We start from the raw sequence: 21746 nt of genomic DNA on the forward strand, positions 1-21746 counted from the left end.
TAAAGCACCACATATTGGACTAGATGTCAGATTTAAAGCGCTAGCATCAAGATATATTGCCAGAATCTGAAGTGCAGGATTTGTGCAGTAAGCACAGGAGTGGTGCGAATAACAGCTCAAAGGCACTGGGACATAGACTCTGGGGGGGCCTCAAACAGATGTGCTTGGGGGATTACTTTTGAGAAAAGAAGGGTCTGGTGACGATGTGAGGGCTGGAATAGGGAAAGGGGTAAAGTAAAAGGTTCAGGGGCTGAAACAAGAGTGCTGCTAACCTATCCAACTACGAAGGAGAGGCATCGCAAAAGGAACGCAGCAAATGCCACGGCTCTGTCTATTAAGAGAGGTGCTGCATATCCGAACAGCGCACGGCCAGTCGGAGAAACCCGAAACACATCACCGATACCCTGATCCAAAGAAATACATCACGGGATGCAGAAGAGGAATCAGAGGTGATGTTATCCTGCATTCCTCCCCGGACCACCTGTTTGCAGTTTTGCAACTCTAAATCAAAATCATTATCTCACTGCTGGGAGGAAATGTGTACAGATGTTCCGTTTTAGACGTTAATCGATCTCATTAGCAGGTTTTGAATATATTTGTGGGGGTTGACACACTCTAAGGTGATCTCTTCCATGTGTTGCCAAAATAATTACATCTACCCAACACAATGTATTAATACTATCCTACTATGACCGCTTCCTCCTCAGCCAAGAACAATACAGATGTATTTCCTGAAATCCGTCAGGGAGTCATAATTCCTGGTGCTGGCTGTTTCTCCATAGTGCCAGTCTGTAGGCCTCCTGTGTGAGGGAACCTGGCACAGCCAACCACCCTGTCTGTCTGTCTGTCTGTCTGTCTGTCTGTCTCTGTGTGTCTGTCTGTCTGTCTGTCTGTCTGTCGGCTGGGCTTGGTAGGGAGAGAGGGTGGGGGCACAGAGCTCCTTTCTCTTCCTGGTCTCGATGGTACACCCCAGACATCTCTGTCCATTATTTGCCAGCAGCAGCCTGTAATTAGGATTCCTCTCCCAGCAGGCCCCATCGCAGAAGAAAGCAGATGTGGCAGAAGGCAGAATGATGTTACAGCTGTTGTTCCGCGTAAGCCCTAGTTTTCACCTTCTCAAACATGGCCTGTTACCATGGCATGCCTCCACACAAACAACACCTATTTACACGGCCTGTCAGACAGGGGCTTGAGAGATTCCAACATAGAGACCCGGACTAGACACAAGCGTCTACCCGCGTGTGTGCATGCTGTCATGACAGCGAGTTCTGGCACCGTGTTCATAAAAAGATCATAAATTGAAAGCGCTACGACGGAGGAAAAGTGCAGTTTTTACGACAGCAAATGATATCTTACGAAAGTTGCTCTGCTCTGACAAGTGAAAGCTTTTGATAGCGCACAAATGTACTCATCTGACTCACTTTTCAACTCAAAATAATAATTTTCTGGCAATGGCCAGTGCTTCAAAAACCTCCACAAATACATTAAACCGCTGGAACCGATCAGTGTTGCCACACTCCATAAATCGCGTCCTTTCTAGATGCCAGCCCTAGGCCTCTCCCTCCAAGGCTGACTCATGCCTGAATCACTTCCTACCTTCAGCAGCGCAGGGGATGATAACCTTGGTGTTGGCTACTTTCTCCATGATGGCATCTCCAGGATCTGCGAAGGACGGGGCGTCTGGGAGGACAGATAACCGAAGTTCACCGCCAGCTCAGCGCGTTACGGCAGTACAAAGTAAAACCATGGCAATCAATAGACAAAAAAAAAGGTTTGTGAAGCAAACAAGGGATTACTCTCTGCCGTAGTTAAATCAAGCTAATCTGACCGCAGATAACCCCACGCAGGTTTTACTGCGAGGTGAGAGAAATACGACGGCCTATTTTGCACTTTGACGGCCGAGTCACGGGTCCTGACTCCTGTGCCTGGAATGATGTCGTTAATCTCGGGCTCCCTCAAATCGAACCTTTCAGCAAACAGGTTGACCTTAAAGGGTCAAAAAGCACCTTAATGACTTTGCGGGCGTTTGGGACCCCTTATTCTCTGCCGTAGAGTGGTTTAAAGGACTCCTTGCCCTCCTGCAGTGTGGAGGTTGCAGAGTGTAAAACTGGAGCACAGCACCGCTTATATCATAACGTTTTAAAGGTGCCGGTGCAACTGGGACTTGAATTACAAAATAGGTATCACTATGAATGCGTTTCTCACGATAAACCTTCATGCATGTTGTCTAATCCCTCATTCTTGGGGTTGACGACCACCCTCATGCTCGGAGCTCTGCAGACACTCACCAAGAACTTCCAGTTTGATCTCCAAGGTGTCCTGCCCGGCGTTGTTCTCGGCCACGCACTTGTAGGTGCCCTGGTCAGTGAGGGCCACACGCTGGATCCTGAGGGCCTCACCATTTGGGACCCTGATGGGATGCCCATTGTGAAACCAATTGACCACGGGGCTGGGCTCCCCCTGGACCACACAGGGCAGAGTCACCGTTTGGCCAATCAGGGCTTTCAGCAGCGGCGGGGCCGCATGAATTCTAGGCTTAGCTGAAGACAAACACAAAACCCAAAACACGTCTCACACGTATCTGTTTGCCTACTTACCAAAGAGGTTTGACATATTTTGGCAACAACACATGCCTGATTAATACATCAAACATGACAGCGTTTTAAAAAAATAAACATTAAAAGGGTTCCAAGGAGTTTTTTAGACATTCTCGTGTCGCCCGGCGGAGTTACCTTGAACCTGTAAATTGTAGCTTAGGGACACGTTTCCCGCTGGGTTCGCCGCAGTGCAGGTGTAGAGTTTACTATCAATCAGGCGCACATCAGTGATCTTCAGGGAGCCTGAAGGCAGAACAGTGAACCTGGGGTGTGGTTCGGGATCAGGGAGGATGGAGAAAACACAACACTTCATCAGTCAGTGTAGTGTGTAGTGTGTTTTTTTAAGTAATATTTACTGTTTACTCCTGTTTACTTCTCCACAACCCACAGTGGCGGTTATGAAAAAAGATATATTTTTTCGAATACAAACAGTGGCTGTCCTGAATCTACCGTGTCGAAATGTAACTGGTTTGATTCCATTTTGAAAGAAGGTCTAAAAACGGCATTTCCTGTGACAATTGATGAAAAAATAACCTGTTCTCTCAACACAGATAATCAGTAAAAAAAACAAAGGCAACTTAAATGCCTAAAAATGTTTTCAAGCAAAATAATTCTGAAATCCTAAACTGACCAGCACCACTGTAATGGCCTGACAGTTGATGGAGTTTATTTCATTTGTTTTATTTTTTCAAAAGTCAAAGTGACTGACCAAGATCTGTTGCTAATAATTCACTATAATTTCCATGTCTACTTGAGCCGAAAAACATTTTGAAGCCGAAAATGGATTAAGATCAAAAACTATGTCAATAAAAATAAAGTCGGTCGGCAAATTTGAAGGGGGTGAATGACCCGTCTTTTAACTTTCTAATCAAGTCACATGAAGGTAAATAATTGTGTTATTGTGTCGAGTGCTTCAAAGTCCTCACAGCACTAACCTGAGTTGCACAAACAGCCATCCAGCTGTATAAATGTATAATACGCACCAATGTAAACACACCCCTGTGATTTATCCGAGATAAGTGGGCCTGCTAAGCAACTGAATTATAACAATAACATGTTCATTCAAGAGGAACCCGACGTGGAAGCACAAAGGGGTCTCTATTTCAGCTGCACATGTGGGCGAACGCCTCTCCCCCCTCTCAAAACAGCCCTGAGGAGCAGCAAGCGACCGCATCCATCACCGGAACCAAATCACTGTCTCTGCAGCGGTCGCCCTGCGCTCAAACGGCGGTGCTGCCTCCCCACCGCATTGGTAAAGACGACGAAAAAAGGAAAGCTGGACCCACCCCGCCACCCCTGCACCCACTCCCGCGCTCTCGACCATCAATCCACCTCCCGTTGCTTCCTACATTGGTGTCAAGTCAACTGTGTACACAGTCTGACGTGCAGACTGACTGGGACAAATTGGCCTAATCGGGGTGGCCCTCGATAAAACAGATCCACTGACCCAATGTCGGTTAGCTCTTTGCTTTATGTGTGTGTGTGTGTGTGTGAGTGTGTGCGTCTGTGTGTACGTGTTTGTGTGTGCGTGTGTGTGTTTGTGTGTGCCCCTCCTTCTTTCTTTCTTTCTTTCTTTCATTCACTCTCTATCACTCTGTTCTGAGGAGCGGAGCAGGGCTTGGGTAATTCCCTCCACACTCACACATATTTCTGCAGCCGTCTCCACCTGGTGATTGGGTCTCCTCGCCCTGGGGAAGCGTGGGGGCGATGCCGACCCGCTGATAGGTCGAAAGAATGAATTGCCCCTTCAACCCGGCATGACTGGCCATATAAAAAATAGACTAATGTCGGGGGGGGGTTGTTCGTGGAGATGTGTTATTCTCATCAGAAAGGTCCAGTAAAAAGTCAGCATGTTGTTTTATGGCTCTGGGACTCCGGGGAATCCGGCACGTCAGGCAGACAGCGCTTGTATCTCTTTGTAGCTTGTAGCTTTCCCTTCCCATCTTCCACCCACCACCTCCCTCCCTCTCTTCCACATCTCCTCTTTCCAGGCCCCACACAGGAGTATCTGATTCAGGCAGCGCCGCAGCTTTCAGCAACCTCCAAGAGGATCCCGGATCTGTCTGTCTACTATCCTGTCTACATCCCCCGGTCGGCCAGCCTGTCTGCACCCAGCAGACAGCAGACAGTCAGCAAGCAGTCAGACCAGATGTTCCTCCTCAAGAGATTCAAGCGTGGAGCTGAAGCCCGCACACGGCTATTTTTTATTTTTTTTATTTTTGCCCTTGGCTGCCGCCACCTGCCTCGCAGCCCATTTCGCTGCCTGCCTTCAAAAGTCACCACCAAGTGAACCCCAACAACAGTTTCGGGTGGCAGCCGGCTTCAATCAGACTCCCTTGTAAAACGGGCGAGAGAGAGAGGGAGGGAGAGAGAGAGAGAGAGAGAGGGAGAGAGATTACCAGGCTGTGACGGGGGGGATGGGCTGTCCGTTCCTGCTCCATGTGACTAACGGAGAGGGACTGCCCTGGACCTCGCAAGGCAGGATGACTTCTGTCCCCACCTCGGCTGCCATCTTGACCGTGGTTTCATGGTCCTGCACGCTCATTATCTTGGGCATGGCTGGGGAAAGGGCAAAGGGGGGAAGACCAGTTTATAACCAGAAGCGGCGGTCTTCCCCTCGGCCGGTCTTCTACATACTAGTTTAAAGGTTAAGGGAAAACTTTGGCGTCAGAATCCAAACAGCAGAGAGCAGCCAGTTGCTGCTGCTGCTGCGAACACTGGAAAACATTTCTGTGTTTGGGCGACTGCGATGGAAAATTTTGATCTCACTGTTGACACTGAGCTGGATCTCTCGGCTGGCGAAGCCCACCAGGCTGGTGGCCATACAAACGTAGATGCCGGCGTCCTCTGCCGTGGGGTGGGGGATGTGGTGGTGTCCGTCAGGGTCAGACTGCTGGGAGGAGCTGTCTCTGGGTAGGGGCTGTCTGCCCTGGGAAGAAGACAGGGTAAGATTACGGAGTGTTTTTACAGAGAAGAGGTGCACATACAGTAACAGCACATGGACACTGATGTTAGCTTTAGGGGCAGCTGAGGGGCAGATGATTCCTACAATAGAATCGAATGAAGTAGAATCTTTGGTCTCCCTTTCTGGATAATCATGGCTTCACCATGGTCGGGTTAAGTCCTTCCCACACTTCCTTGACTGTCTCCATCCAACGAACACACCCGGGATCACAGCTTGCGATACACTCAATTACATTTGGAACCCATGATTGCTTCTGCAGATTCACTTTTACCTGACAGGAATTTAAAAAAATAAATGGAGCATGTCTCTGGAGTATGCAAAAAAAATGTTTGGAAAGAAAGTATTGAGAAACACAGTTAGCTCTAAAATATGAAAGGTTTACACACCGGAAACAAGAATATTTAGAGAAACTCCTGTAATTGCTGTACTAGCTATAATGGCGTGGGATGGAGTGTTTTGGTCCAGATTTCTCTGAGAGCATGAGATACTAACCACTATTAACATAACAATAGTGAAATATCATCTGGGCCTTTTAGGGTAATTTCAACTTCACATTTTCCCATAAATAGAATTTTTTGTATAATGATTGCTAATTGTGCTCATCCGTCCTTATTGTTTGTTAAACCAAGTGTGATGACCTTGCAGTGTTTTGCTTTAACAATAACCTTTAATTCCCTTTATAACTCCGAAGCTAGTACTTCAAAAAACGATTGGCAGAGTTGTCATGGTTATTAATATTTGGGCAAATGATAATCCCCAACATATTCTGTTGTTGGAAATTGGACTAGAATATTCATCGTGCCAGGGGTACATGGGATACAGCCAAAATAATCATTAAGAAAAGTGGATTTGGGACAAAAGCGCGACCTCCTACCTTGGACCAGACAACAGTTGGCTTGGGGGCTCCACTGGCCTCGCATGACAGAGTGATGGCCGTGCCCTCGTTGGCTATGTAGTGGTAGGGCCCAGCGTTGATCTCAGGGGGCACTGTGGAAGAACTGGGTCATGAATAAAGCTGTCCGCCTGGCCCTGAGCATGCAGGGCCCACACAATTATCCACACAATTATTACCAGGCTTAGCTAGTGAGCGACGTCGGTGTCCGAGGCATTTCTTTATTACAAACTGATGATGAACTATAATCTGTCTCGTCTGTCATTACGGGCCCATAAAAAGAATGACCCCATTCATCAAAGCGTTGAGTAAATGGAACCCTCTCACTAGTATGACAGCAGGTGGTCGGTTCACTGACATGTTTATGTTGTGTTTTTTTCTTCCCCCTTTCATACTGAGTCAGCACATTCTTGAGGGTACAGTAGGTTAATGTCCTGAGCCTGGGGGAAACTGCATAGGAACAAGTTGCCCGGCAGCCTCTTACCGTGCACCTCCAGGCTGACTGTGATGTTTGTGCTGCCCGCCACATTGACCGCGGTGCACACATACGTCCCTGCGTCCTCCGGGACGGCCCTCTCGATGTACAGGCTGCCGTCGCTCCGCAGGAAGGCCCTGCCGCTGGGCCGCACCTGGGAAGAAGAAACCACCGCAGTCAAACACCAACAAACATGTACTGCACACGGTGGACATATTTGAGTGTCAAAGTTCAGTCGCGTCTTACAGGCTTCCCATTTTGAGTCCAGTGTCTCTCTGGCAGCGGTATTCCATCGAGCAGCATGCACGGAATACTCAGGGACTGACCAATCCCAGTGGTGATGAACGGAGCAGCTTGGGCCAAGAGGGGAGGTTCTGTGGACAAAGGCAAATGGTGTCAGTGGATGAGCAGAGACTTCTAAAGATGTGAGGTATTTCAAGAAAAAAATGATATCATTATTTTGTAACGATGTAATAAGCCTGTCGTAGTACACTTCATACATAGAAGTGTTTCCATGACGATCGAACTATGTCCGGAAAGTTTAATTCCGCACCTGCAATCTACTCTTGATATTTGGAGACAGGTCTGCAAACTGTTCCTCTTCCAAACACTGACACAACCAAATTCAAAACAGCGTGTGTCTATCTTTGTTTCGTGTTCTAAATGCGTATTTTGCTTGAATCGCTGAATCCCGGCACCTTGAGGTAGAAACAAAAAGATTAACTAAACAAACCTACCCAATCCGGCAACGCCAACTCTGACTTCACTCTTGACGCTCCCAAATGGATTTTTAGCCTCACAGGTGTATAGTCCTTCATCATCTAGCCAGACACCTGCAGTAAAACACAGTAAGATGAGCAAAGACAATTTGCAATGCCGCCTCCCTTAATGACTGTAGTATTTATTCCATGAAATAACATCGCCTTCCAGTGTGTCGGTATTATAAGTCCCCCAAAAACACCATCATCGCCCAACCATTTGCCTAGTGCAGGTGCACACCACCTATGAAGTAGAATGGGGTATTTTTATACTCCCTGGCAAACTTAGCCGATTATTCAAGACGGCTGACAAGGGCACACCGACTGACTACATATTTATAGTATATCATTCAGCCAATATATCATATACAGCGGTATCATTGCTTTGGCTAGGCTGTAATTTAATACATAAATATAACATAATGGGTTAATGGGCTTTGCTCAGCTCTCTGCTGGATCTCTGCTTCATCCACATGTGCTGCTCAATAAATTCCATGGAGATTATCTCAGTTGCGATCTTGTGTTTAGACTGTGCAGCTTATGTTTAAATAACCGATGACAACAAATGTAAACAGAGGCGAGCACAATGAGGAGAACAGAGGGCGGATGGAGAAAGAGCGGTGAGGGAGACTACCAACAGGAACCACTTGAAACACTGGCAGGTAGAGAGAAAGCCATCTGCAACTGATTGAGCAAATTAGGTCAGACAATGGCTACAGATGGGAATGGCGATGGACGTGGTCCACTCCAGAAGTGCAGGCAAACACTGCTGTTCCTCTCCAACACCATTAAGCATGCACTATAAACATGTTTAGTCTGAAGATCTATTCCTGTACCCAAAATGATCCATATTTTATTCTTTAAGGCAGCTCTGATTCACAAGTGAAAGTTCATCTGGAATGGCCCTCTGTTTCACAGCCCTACAGCACTCTGATGTCCAGAGAGAAACAGACGCTGTCATCAAATAATTTAACAGGAGACATCAACAATAAAATATAATAATATAATAAAAATAGAGAAAATATGACATTAGAATGATGCAATGTACTTTACAAAGGGAAGTTGTTAGTTTACCAGATGAGTTGCATGCGTTTTTGAGACACTGATATTGCATTCACCCAAATAGATTATGCGTATTCCACTTTCATTTGCCCGGCATTCATTCATATCTTGTTGCGTCCATGAACGGATCATGAAGCATTTACTGAATCTAATCTGAGAGGCAAAATTTCTTCTATATATAATCACTTGCAGAATGCTAGCCGTGCCAGGCGGACATGCAAAGCGGCCGTTACAAGCTGTATTATGTGTCTATGGAGGCCAAGCCTCTGTGTCACCACAGGGTCGGATAACTCACCCTGGATCAGAAGACCACCATCCTCCAGCTGCATTGTTCTGCTGTGGCTGTCGATCTTCATCGGGATATGTCTGCCATCTTGTCTGCTCCAGGTCATCGTGGGCAGTGGGAAGCCATGGGCAGCGCAGGCCAAAGTTATATTTTCCCCTACATTGACTGTGATGTCAACTGGTTCCTCAAAGAACAATGGGCCCACTGTCAAGGCGAGAGTGTTGGAACATAAGAAAACATAGGAAACTGCGTGTACTTGCCACCTGACTTGTCTTGTGAACTTGTTTTGAGGTCTAACCTCCAACTTCAAGGGTGACCTTGCCAGAGGAAGTACCGGCCGAGCTGCTCGCCACGCAGCTATACTCCCCAGCATCCATCTCCTGAACCCCTCGAATCTGCAGGGTCCCATGGTGAACATCCTGCTCAGTGAAAGGAGCAGAGCCCAGCTCCAGCTCACCTGGACGCACACCCATGGAAAAATCGTGATGTGGATATACGGGGGGAGAAAATATGGCTGTCACATTTTAAGTAGTGAAAAGGGATTTGGCCCCTTGTTTACCTTTAAACCAATGGATGAGTGGAGGAGGGATGCCTGTGGGTTGGCAATGCAGAGTGGCATCACCCCCAACGGCCACCAGCACGACCTGCTGCACCACGGTGATCCCCGGATGCTCTGCGGTGAGAAAACAAGCGTAACTAACCTACGTTTTGGTACGATTTTTTTTTGTCATCGTGAAGCGTACCCCAATCAGCAGCCTCGCAGAGAGCACTGTGTGCGGCTCAATCGTTAAAGTGAGTTTAGAGGCGTAGAATAGACACTGCCGCCGTACGGACTGGAGGTAAATATAGAAGTCAAACTGACATTTAAAGCCCATTGTGTGTCAACAGAGTGGGGCTGGATATTATTGGTGCGGGGAGACAGCTGAAGCGCCCTGTCGCGCTCTGTCTTGACAGACCAATGTGTAAAAGTGGGGCTCAAAGGAAAAAAAACAAAAACGTGTTATAATCCCAGCATGGTCCAGAGAGGGAGAGACGAACCATGTCCGTCAGTGCCGATTTTCCAGTCGACCATTAAATGACATGCAGGCTCAACCTTTCTTCACTTGTGACTGTCAGCCCTCCACACACACTCCCAGGGTTCACAGGGTAAAGCTGTATGGGCCAACGTGGGGCCTGCCAAAGTCTCTCTCCGCGACAATACACAACTGGCACCGTAAATCATTCAAATATCCACTCAGAACCACACGCACCATGATGACATTCAGAACACAACATTGTCTGTGAGTTTTCATGAATGCCAGAATAAATGAGAAGCTAGACAAGAAACCATTCAGACTCCTTGTCAGACTAACCTGTGTAGGTCAGCGACACAGTCTTAGATGCCGTCCCGGCCTCGTTGGTTGCCGTGCAGGTATAGTTCCCAGCATCCTCTGGGAGGGCCCCATTAATGTTCAGGAGTCCGTGACGGTTCAGACGCAGCCTGCAGTAGGTATGACAGACATTTTCTGTGGGAACTCATGTTTGTTGATTCTTCGTGATTGCATGTGCAGATGTCGCTCTGTTAATTCCATTTTTTGAAACCCCCCTCTGCTATTCTTGGATGGCGTGAGGACAGCTTGTTTCAATATGTATTTAAACAGTCATACTGTCTGAGTGGTCTGTAAGCAGATACTGCATTGTTAGCTGTGAGCCTACGTGGTGATGTAAACAAGATGTGGCAATTGTGCCTTGCTAGCACGCTGGTTAAGTGGACTCTAATGACTCTCCGATGGCTCTGAGGCCAGAGGTGTTGAGTGGGCAGCGGGTTCCTTACCTCGGTCGATTTGTGAGGAACGTGTTTCCATGGCTCCAGTGAAGCTGGGGGGGTGGGGAGCCGGACGCAGCACAGACGAGGCGAATCTCATTGCCCCGGGAGAAGGCCTGGCTCTGGGGGCTGACTTCCACTGAAGGAGCCTCTAAAGTGGAAGCAGGTGGGGGAACGGGAGTTTAGACGTCTGATGAGTCAGGGCCTTGTCAGCGATGCATGATGTCATTTGCAACTAAATTCTCCTATCGCAGTCAAGAGCAAAGCTAGACATTCGTCGGCCCGGGCCGCGATGCCATAACCGACGCTTAGTGCCTGATGTCACAACTGGCAGCTCACGGCGAGGGACATGATTTTAAAATTTGTTTAGACGACTTCAGATGTGTTGTTAACATACAGTACAAGACGATGCCCAAGAGACAAGCCGCAATTTTCAACATGCATCAATTTTGGCTGACGAGAAACATGTTCTGACTGGGAAGTGGCTAGAAGTCCTGCCGTCGGGAGGCCAGGCCCGTAATTGAAAGCAGATGACCGAGTCCTCGTGGAGGCATGAGGCACTGGTGTGTTAAGTGCTTAACCAGACGACCCTCCATTTAGTTCCCCGTATGATACCTGGGACCAGGAGCCAAACAGTGACTCTGCTGTTTCCGTGGGAGTTGGTGGCCACACAGTGGTACTCCCCGGCGTCCCGAGGCTGCACACCGCTGATCTGCAGGGAGGAGTCAGGCAGCAGCCTCACCCTCCCAGAGTGAGCCTGGACTGCCTGGCCGGCTCTGAGCCAGGTCAGGTTGTGACGCATGCTGCCCTCCACCTGGCAGGACAGCACAGCCACTGCGCCCACCGAGGAGCTCACGTTTTGGGGGGCGTGCAGCACAGGAGGCGGCTCTGTCTCATTGGAAACACAGTCAATAATCAACAAGTCAACGATCAAAAAGGCCACTCTGCGGGGAAAAAACAAAGTCCATGAATAGTTTACGGAGAATACAAATGTTTTGACTTGCATGTTTTGTTTCAAAAGCTTTAAATTTAAGACGAAGTTTGTTGGAATGGATTTCAAAGCTTTGTTATGACTCGGATGTAGACAATGTATGAGAGAAGTTGAGTGTGTGCATGTGTGTCCACGTGTGTGCATGTAAATTATTTATCTGTCCTGTCAGTTAGTTCCTGTTTATGTGTCTTTGTGTGCTCGAGAGACATACCTCTCACAGTCAACTGCGTCAGGGCCCGTCCCTGTCCAGCGGTGCTCTGTGCGATGCATTCATATGGTCCCTCATCCTCACCTGAGGCCTCTGAGATCTTCCATGATGCTTTGGAAGAAGTACTGACACAAACACACAAAGAAAGTTTGATTGGCTGGTCTTTGGCTGCCTAATGACTAGAACGGGATCTAATTTTAGATCGCGTCCAATTAGTACACAATTAGGACACACATACACCAGGAATATCTTCCACCACAAGTCAGCTTCTCTTAATGATAACTCAACACAGAGTGCAAAGACAAAGAAAGACAAGACAGATTGTTATATTTTCAGGGTGGCACAACTGAACGTGTAATGTAAATAAAACAGGCTGTGTATAGATTACAGATGAACAGACACCCTGTGTCGGAGAGCTTTTCGAACATGCTAACAAATAACAGTCTAGGACATTTCACTGACTGACCAAAGTGGAGGTTTCTACAGCGGGAAACAAGCACGACATTGCAGAAAGATTTCCAGAACGCTCATCGGATAAATAGAGATGCTCACTTGAAGAGCTTTTCCTCTCCCAGGTTAATCCCACTTCTGGTGAACCTCAACCTATAGGGAATGTCGCTCTGCACCGAGCAGCCGATCACCGCTGGCTGCATGTAGAGGCCGTTCACCACGTCAGGCATGCTCACAGCTGGGGGATCTATGACAGGGAGAGGGAAAAGAGGGTTAAGGGTCAGAAGAAAGATTAATGATGTGTGAGAGACACTGGAAAGCGGTGGGTGTTTCAAGCGGGGGCGGAGGGTGGTTGTCTTGCCTGGAATGATGTTGGTGTAGGAGACACTGGACAGCCTCTGGAAGCGGTATCCCTCCTCGTCCTTCCCGGTCACCTTGATAAAGAAGCTCTGGGACGGTGTGCGGAACTCGGGGAGACTCCACAGCCCGCGGCCGCCCTGGTCCCGGGGCAGGGGGACAGGGAGGGTGCGCAGGGTGCGTCCCGAGCCTGACACCAGCTCCATGTGGCTCAGCTGGCCAGGGGGCTTCAGACCCGTGCATTTCAACAAAACGTGCGCTGGGACTCCTGAGAGAGAGAGAGAGTTGGAACGACGACCAATTTGCGTCATTACATGGGATCTCTCAGTTGAAAAATACAGAATAAATGGGACGTCACCTTTTATCGGCCTCTCCCTGCTGTGGTTGAACTCCGACACGGGAACACTGGAGAAGCCGGCACGGAAGTCTAGGTTGCTCACACCCGTAACTCTCAAGGTATGGCGGCCACTGCAGCTCACCTGGGAGAATGAAGTGTGATAATCAGTTTCCCTCCTGTTATCCATTCATGTCCTTCAAAGAAACATCTTGTTGATGTTGTAGTACCTTAAGATTCCAGGCTCCAGGTCGGGGGAACTTGAGGTTGACAATGCGCACTGAGTTTGGGATGTTCAACAGCTCCGAGAGGCCCTGCTCCACACCGACAACACGGCCTGGGAGAATGAAGACGGATAAAATGAGGAAGAGGAAGAAGAAACTGATATTTTGTAGAGAATGGCAAAACAAAATCTTTTGTCTACCAAAGGGATCCCTGAGCTCTATCTGCGGTGCAGGTCCACTCAGCGACACGGTCACCTCTCGGAGACTGGGGTCAAAGGGCACCTCCCACTTGTTCTCCTGGGCGCTGTCGTGGTTGGAGGACAACAGGTGGACCTTCAGTGCCTGAACCGTCTCCTCCACCCACTTCAAAACCTGGCAGGGGAGGGAGAGCACTGTGAGATCTCAATAATGGAGCGGCCTCCCACTCACAGCTGGACTGGGGAGGGCACGAGGAGGATGAGGCCGGGACCCCCCTGACCCCTCAAAGAACCCCCGACTCAACCTAGAAAGAGGAAGTTGGGGGGAGGGGAGCAGGACAGGAAGGAAGTGAGTGCGACCTCTCTCCAAAAAATAAGTCCCCCCCCCCCGGTGGGCTGCTCTTCGTCTTCAGACTATTCTTTCGCTGAGGTATTCCTCAGGGGGATATTGCCCAAACAAAAGGAAAGTGAAACAGCTCAACTGTCAAAATGATAACATACAGTTTTCTGCACTCCTAAGCACGAATTCCCAGCAGAGCTGCACTCACAGTGGAAGTCTGTCAGGCAGCCACCGTCCTCTGCAACACAGCTTTCATGAATCATATGAATCATTCGGCTTGTTCCTCAGAATAGAAGGCAGCGGTGGATGTGCGAGGGGGACGGGCACGCCGTTGTATTCGTCACACACACATAGGTTCCACGTGTTCCACACATCCGCACGCACCAATATGCAGGATCAATTAAGGGCAGACGTGGCAGGGCCGTTTCCATTTTTCTGTCTGTGGAATTGCTGGAGCCTGAAATAGCTGATGAGCCCAGAGACGAGTGACCCGTTTGGATTGAGAAAGGCTCACTTCCAAATGAAAGTCATTATCTTCCACTCGGAGAAAAGATTACCCAAAGCCTGAAATAATGGCAGACAGCTTGATTATGTTTAATAGCAAAAGCAATCATCACTTAGAGTATGAGTTTCCCAATGACTGTTGTAGGATTATTTACCATTGCAACTGCTTTGGCCCTCGAGAAACGACCATTACCAATCCAGATTTCAGTGGCCACACTGGAACTAAACTCTTCCATTTTCCAAATACTGAATAAGCAACTGCTGTCTAATGTTTGCTTTGACCTCCTAAGTGAAAGTGAATTACAGTTGTGTTGAGTCAAACACAAAACAACCTGAAAATAAAAAAAAAACACTCCTTCAGTGGACTCTTCAGAGCTACAGTCAACTGCAACACATTTAATTACATTTAGGAAAAAAGGGGGGAAATTGTAACGGGTAAAGCCTTTGATCATTTAATTAGCAGACCTCTGCTTTTTGTGTATCAGCTCCACTGGGTGTTGACAGCAGCTGGTTCCTCTCCCCGTTTACAACTGCAAACAGCTGTAATGTCTACCAAATGTGCAGCGATCCCCAGCAGAGCAGGAAGCGCTGCACCGACCTACATTTGCCCCAGACAGGACAGTCAGTGTACTGAGGGGAGTGGGCATTAACCTGCCCCACGACCCTTAGTTGAAAAAAGCAAAGGAAACTCAGCGATTGGACCCCTGCTTCTGGAACGAGGAGGGGCTCCGGGAACGTATCTTGCGGTGTACCCACTTCCCATGCCTGAGCCACAGGGAATGCAGAAGGATCTAAGATGCTGTGAAACCTCTTCCGCCGTGTTTCCATTGACCAGACGTACAAGAGGGTGTGTCCAGAAGGAACCTCCATGACTGTTATCGGATGGAAGAAAGACGGATGAGCCACGCAAGGTTAGCGGAGGCTCTGCTCTTCTCATCCTCCATTCGGCAGACTGGATGCAGAAGTTACGCTGGAGTTTGCCAGGACAGACTCTAGAAGGACTCAAGCCCTGGGTTTAAACAAGATTAGCATCACCATTTGCAGGGTAATTGAGGTAAATCAGTCCTGGACGGACCACTCGTTCTCTGCGAGAATTCCAAAACACCTGCTCTCACAAGAAACTACTGGACCTCCCGCCTTCCTCTTCTTTATTCAAGACAGGCCATAATACAGATGCTGTCTTGTTGACACTATAATTAGTAGTCTATCATATCATAGGAGTATTTCATATCTTATGTAAAAGGAAAAAAAGCAGGCAGTTAAAGCAAATCAGCTCAGTGCAAAATGAAGGAAATGAAACATTTACGGCCAAACAGCTGTGGCCGTAAATGTGTGCAGGCCAAAACCCTGCACCAGAAATTGTTTCTTCATAAACGATTCAAAAGCGTCTGTTTGTTTCTGTCTGCGACCCAACACCACAGCAGGCGTACATCTGGAACCTAAACGGAGATCAAAACCCTGACTTTTTTTCAAAACGTAAACTCACAGCAAACATGAACCTAAGAACATTTGGCGCTAAGGCCCAAGTGTTGACAGCAACATAAGTAGAGTTCTGTGGACTGGTTGCTCATTAGTCAGTCCACTCATTGATTATACCGTGGAACACCAAGGAGTGTTAAAGGGTGGGACGCACAGTGCTGACAATGAGCTGTTGTGCAGGGTATTGGGAGCCAGCACCACGGGGCAGCTGTGTTAGAGGGAGGGAAGCCATGACAGATCATATCCTGGGATTAGAGAGTAAAATAAGCAGTCTGTTTTCCCTCCACTCTTCCCCCGGAGTCCACAGAAACACACTGTGTATATTTGATTTGGCTTTGGACTTTTATTAAACTGCTATTAAGGCAGAATATTTTGGTTTGATTTGTCGTACTTGTGAGGGTTTTAAGGATTAAGGGATTTACATTAATTTGGTAAAAGCATGCCACCCAAGAGCTACAGGTCCAAACACACTAAACTGACGTTGATTCAATGTGGGCGCCTGAGAAACAAGTGCCGTCGTAGACTAACGGCGTGTAAAGATACTTGAGGCCCGTCAACCGGAAGATGGCGTGTGAAGATGGAGTGAGAGAGAGAGAGAGAGAGAGAGAGAGAGAGAGAGAGAGAGAGAGAGAGAGAGAGAGAGAGAGGTCATTTTCCAACAGGAGTGGCCATTGCAGCACAATCACGGCACTGAAACACCTTCTTACAGAACTGTAGGTTAAGTGAATGTTAATGAACTCCTCCCCTGACCCAGCCCTAACGCAACCCTTCATACAACAACGCACACACACACACACACACACACACACACACACACACACACACACACACACACACACACACACCTCCGCACATACAATCTGGGTTCGGGGGTTCACAAGGCCACCGCCAAACAGCGTGCCTTTGCTCTGAGCCGCCCTCTTCTCAGCCCCAGTAATCTCCCGTGTTGACGTGCAGGGATACCAGTGTCTCTCTCAAGAGGAAATTCTGGCTTCTTTTAAATACGACAGAGTCAGCGGGAGCGCGGGTTCAGATGTGGTTTCTGTTACGTTTATCCTCCGATCCAAAGGACTCACTCAGCCGCTCTATAGAAGTAATATTAAAACGTCTCGTCCAGTCGTATCGGGGCTCCCATCGGATTTGCTCTCTTCCTGCTGCTGCCGCTCTTCATTATGACTGACGACAAACTATTGATCTCAGCCAGCGATACCCCAAATTTCCATCAATCCATTCAAACGCATTAGAACGGATCTCCGTCGCGCTCTCACCTCGTTGACTTGCAGCTTGTCCAGGTGGAAGATCTGCCCGGACGAGGTGGCGGCGATCTCCTCGTAGACCCTGTAGCCTGGCTGCGAGCGGTCCCCGCAGTCCCCCGTCAGGACAAACACCACCTTGGGAAGCAACGGCGACGGGGACGGTTAAGAGGACTACAAAATAATATTCACTGGTTTGGTTTGCCTTTTCTTCTTCAGGCTCCTGGGAACCTGTGAGGCTTCAAGGACCACAACTATCCATGAGCATTGCTTCATAATGTAATGGTGTCCATTGCCAAACAATATATGACATATGATGTTCTGCATACAGTTTAGAGTACACCATCTCGTACAATCCATCTTGCGAACCTGACCTGCGACTGGCGGAGCTGCACCAGCTGAAGCACGTCCCGTTTGAGGCGGTAATCCTTGGCCCGAGCGTCGGTGAAGACATAGATGAAGGAGCCGGGCAGGGAGACCTCCAAGGCTTTCTTTATGGCTCCGATGCTCATCTCGGGACAGTCTCCTCCACCCTACGCACCATGGGTCAATTCAGACAAATTTGTGTATTTAACCCTCTCCTTTAGCATGTTCCATTACACTGAATTAGGAAACCAAGTACGTGTAAATACGAAATCACTAAGTATTCATTTTATTTCCAGTTTGCTTGACATAAAACACATGTTCCGCGGACAATATGTAGTAGTGTACTGTTATAGGCAGTACAAAAAGTGATTGAAAACACATCTGCCCAAAATCCAATCATTTCAGAGTGCGTGGCGAGCAGGGAGACCCTGAAGGCACAAACTCAATATGTTAGTATGTATAATAAGCTTTGGCCAAAACAATATGTCCTGTGTTCTGGAACCGACCTGGACAAACAGCTCTTGCAGGTCCTGCTGGAACTTCTTTGGGTCAGTGGTGATGGATACAGGGCCAATATCTGTGAGGAAATGGTACAATTATGTTTTGTATTTCACATCTACTATAGAGCATTGATGTACTTTCAAAGCTAGAAAATCAGACCATACCAGTCCAATGTGAGTATCTCTTTCGGGCTGCTTTATTATGAGTAATGAAAGAAGAAGTTCCATTTGTCTTAATAATTGTTCAGAGCAAGATCATCCAATATACTAGAACAAAGGATTTTGTTGTTGCCCCTCAGCCATAGTATGTCTCTCGATGGGGGAAAAAATAAGAAACACAAAGGAGCCCCAAGAGAACATCTGCATTCTAAATCCCTGCCAAGCATGAGTGTAATCCATCATTTCAGAGGGATGCCCAACAGCTTTAGCGTAAGATGTGAAAATCGGCCACGCAAGCCAAATATTAGAAGAGATACTGGATTCCGGCTTTGCCAGAATATGATATAATTAACTGTCTGTTTATTCGTATGGCTAGAAGGACCAGAAATGTCCACAAGGGCAACTTTTTGATGATGATGAGATCTATAGTGCCTCAGTGCGCTGCAGCCGTCAGCACTTCCTTCCCAGTGACCTCCTCACATCGCGCCCGGCTCCAGCGGAACGCACAAGAGCCTGTCAGCAGCTGACACTTATTTGGCCTCCTGCTGGGCCCGATCAATGCAACGCTGAACATTAAGCACTGCACAGAGAACATGTTGTTTCAGTCGCAGAAGCCTTCTGGACATGAGCGAAAGTCTTTCAATACGGCCAGAAAAAATCAGACCTCTATTTGGTGAGGTGGAGCCCCATGACTTCTGCATGCATGTGTGTGTTCCCTTCCTGTGTATGTGTCTGAGCATGGGGCGGTGGATCGCTATTTTTGAAGTCATGCCAAGTGAGCTCGTCTTGACAAAACTAACAACGTGGAACTTGGAGACGTGTGTCACAGAGACAGGTATCTCTTACTCCTTCTCAATTTTAATTTTCCAACAGCAACATCGTTCAAGTCTCTGCAGCCTCATGATAGCCCGTAAAACTCTGATAGCACTGTCACGCCTTTTCTGTCAGTCACACAGCTTCTTTGCAATCTTGAAGTTTACAAGGTCCCCAAGGGCAGGGCACATTAAACACAGACAGAATGTGTGGTGTTAGTGCAGCCCACCATCCCCCCTGACCGGCTAACCGGGGCTCCTAGGCTTTCCGGAGGCTTGGATGGGGGGTAATTACACACAAGCAGACAACATATGCTTCTCATCAGTGCTCAATACACCCTCCCCCATTAGAACACTCTTATTTTCAAGCTCCAGCTTTCCCATTTAACACAGCAGAGGAGAGATACTGGGGAAGGGGAGCTTCACCAGTTGCTACATCCTCCTCACTTCAAAAGGCTAATGTCTAGGCTTACACTTGCATATGTGGGTCAGGTCCTAATTCGGGCCAAGAAAACACTGAAACAGTAAGTTCCTGTGTTACTGACTTTGAGTTGTGTTGACCCCTGATTTTAACTCCACGTCTGTCAATAAAATTCACAAGGTGAAAAGTACAAAGCAATTTCTCTAGTACAGTGATTCTTAACCACTTTTATATCAAGGACCCTCAATTTGATGCGCATTCGGCCACAGACCCCCTTTGAAGATCTTGTGTGATATTGTTTAAGACCCAGATCTGAGAATACATTTTACTTGTTAGAGATGATTTAGTCCAAACTTCCATACCTGTTCCATACCTATGATCAAAAGTCATCATTGTAAATTCTCTAATGTTAACATCTTGTAAATCAAATAAAACTGAAGTTAACTATTAATCATTTTGTTGAGGACCCCCTGGAACCTCTCGAAGGACCCCATATTGAGAACCCCTGACTTTATTTTTTGCAATAAAGATAAATTATGTGAATAAAGTGAAAAAAAAAAAAAATAGAAACAGGTTTTCGCAGTATCCAGATCACAGAATTCACTGCGACATAAAACCCTGTAAATCAATGTCTTCGTTATTACGTCACCAGCGGCTATACCTGGGTCATGGAATGGGACGAGTACAAAGTTTTTGATGGGCCTGGTCCTGCGGCTCAGGGTCTTCTCCAGGATCCGAGAGGCTCCCTCTATCACCTGCTTCAGGTCGTCGTACATGGAGCCGGTCACATCGAACACAAAGGCCAGGGTGGACGCGCTGTCCCCGGGCCCGACACCCTCCTCCTCCTCCGCTCCGGGGACCTCCAGGGCTCCGTGCGCTCTGAGACACAGAGCCAAGACCAGACACTGCAACACAACTCTGATCATTGTAGAACCTACTGCATCTGAATGTGTGGGGGGGGGGGGGGGGGAGTTTAAGGTAAGAAGAAAAAAAAAAAGTTTTCTCCCTGTGTGCTTGTAATCCTTTCAGTCCAAAAAATGTGAGATCCCATCTAAGATAGTTCCAGAGAAATGCTCCTACATCCGTGCGTAAAGTTGGGAGAGTAGTGGAGGGAGTGGGTGAGCCCCAGGAGGACTGGTGGGCTGAGGCTTCACACGGGGGCGGGAGATGGGATTAAAAGGTTCCCGGGAAGCAACCTGGTGGTGTGTAACTCTGTAACATGACCCCGCTGGCCCTCATCTACATACTGGCCCCGACCTAGCCCATGCGGAGTCCGCGACAGAGGAGCGCTCTCCGGCGCTCTTCTTGGCAATTTAGCGCACTTTCAGATATGAAGGTTATTGAGTCTAAGTTTGGTCCTGGGCCGAAAACATTGTCTCAGCAACACTCTTTTATAAATAGACGTAATTTATATTCAGCTGACACACGTCTAATTTTATACATATGGCAGTGAGATATATCATGTAACATACAAATGGATGGAGACGCGTGGGATGCTCTGTGGAAGAGGATTGGAGTCACATGAAAAAAAAAAATACTGCCATGTGGAAAATATTATTTGAGAAAAAACGGAATTGTGTGTGTGTGTGTGGGGGGGAGTCAGAATTCTGTGTGTTTGTATGGGGTCAAACTTCTGAGAATAAAGTCAAAATACTGACTTTAATCTCAGTATGATGAGGGTTGAAGAGAGCACACCCTTAGAATTCATTGTCAGAAAGTCAGAATTCTCAAGAAAAGAACAGAATTCTAGATAAAAGAGTCCAAATTATGTCAATAAACTCAGTATCCTGGGGGAAAAAACCCTGAAAATCTAGATTCATCTTAAAAAAACAAATACATGTTTTTACATGGCAGTAATTTCTCACGTGGCCTTAATCCTCTTCTGTATATGCCACTGTAGTCTCTAATACAAAATGTATTCAACTGTTACCTTAAGATGCATTTTGGTGCAAGCTGCGACGTGTGCAAATTTGGGCTGAAAAGAAAAGAGCAGCTCTTCAGAATGTAAACTGTGTCCTCTACAGGATTGGAGACCAGCGGAAAAATACTTTACAGAAGTTTATTTAAAATCACCGTTTAGGTCTTTAATTCAGTCAGTAATTTATTTCAATAATTGAGGCGTTGGGTTTCTTCTATACCTAAAGAATGTCACTCTGGGGGAGCTTTTCCTCTATTCATTTCAAAGATTGATAAGGAATCTCATAAAATAAAGAGAAATGAACACAAAAGATAATTATAACTCAGATATATTATAATTTGGCAAAAACCCCCAGATATCACCTGCAATTCATCACTTCTAAGTTTAAATGGAC

The 21746-nt window shown here is 47.4% G+C and overlaps 1 protein-coding gene across 1 annotated transcript in view; it reads right to left on the reverse strand.

Moving 5' to 3' along the window:
• Positions 1 to 20360, reverse strand: part of hmcn2 (hemicentin 2) — a gene marked incomplete at its 5' end in the record, with an annotated part of 42587 nt that extends 22227 nt beyond the window's left edge. Inside the window, 25 exons of the mRNA XM_080004280.1 lie at positions 1597 to 1680; positions 2289 to 2540; positions 2733 to 2860; positions 4997 to 5156; positions 5367 to 5526; positions 6437 to 6549; positions 6939 to 7083; positions 7176 to 7303; positions 7667 to 7762; positions 9045 to 9239; positions 9334 to 9492; positions 9595 to 9708; positions 10388 to 10515; positions 10849 to 10990; positions 11455 to 11727; positions 12042 to 12163; positions 12591 to 12735; positions 12850 to 13113; positions 13204 to 13324; positions 13410 to 13516; positions 13604 to 13775; positions 17192 to 17314; positions 17551 to 17709; positions 18049 to 18119; positions 20096 to 20360. Coding sequence (XP_079860406.1) covers positions 1597 to 1680; positions 2289 to 2540; positions 2733 to 2860; positions 4997 to 5156; positions 5367 to 5526; positions 6437 to 6549; positions 6939 to 7083; positions 7176 to 7303; positions 7667 to 7762; positions 9045 to 9239; positions 9334 to 9492; positions 9595 to 9708; positions 10388 to 10515; positions 10849 to 10990; positions 11455 to 11727; positions 12042 to 12163; positions 12591 to 12735; positions 12850 to 13113; positions 13204 to 13324; positions 13410 to 13516; positions 13604 to 13775; positions 17192 to 17314; positions 17551 to 17709; positions 18049 to 18119; positions 20096 to 20360 — 3826 coding nt within the window. The remainder of the gene's footprint in view (positions 1 to 1596; positions 1681 to 2288; positions 2541 to 2732; positions 2861 to 4996; positions 5157 to 5366; positions 5527 to 6436; positions 6550 to 6938; positions 7084 to 7175; positions 7304 to 7666; positions 7763 to 9044; positions 9240 to 9333; positions 9493 to 9594; positions 9709 to 10387; positions 10516 to 10848; positions 10991 to 11454; positions 11728 to 12041; positions 12164 to 12590; positions 12736 to 12849; positions 13114 to 13203; positions 13325 to 13409; positions 13517 to 13603; positions 13776 to 17191; positions 17315 to 17550; positions 17710 to 18048; positions 18120 to 20095) is intronic.
• Positions 20361 to 21746: the final 1386 nt, after the last annotated feature.

The sequence above is a fragment of the Zeus faber genome (assembly GCF_960531495.2).
Source record: "Zeus faber genome assembly, chromosome: 7".
Lineage (NCBI taxonomy): Eukaryota > Metazoa > Chordata > Actinopteri > Zeiformes > Zeidae > Zeus > Zeus faber.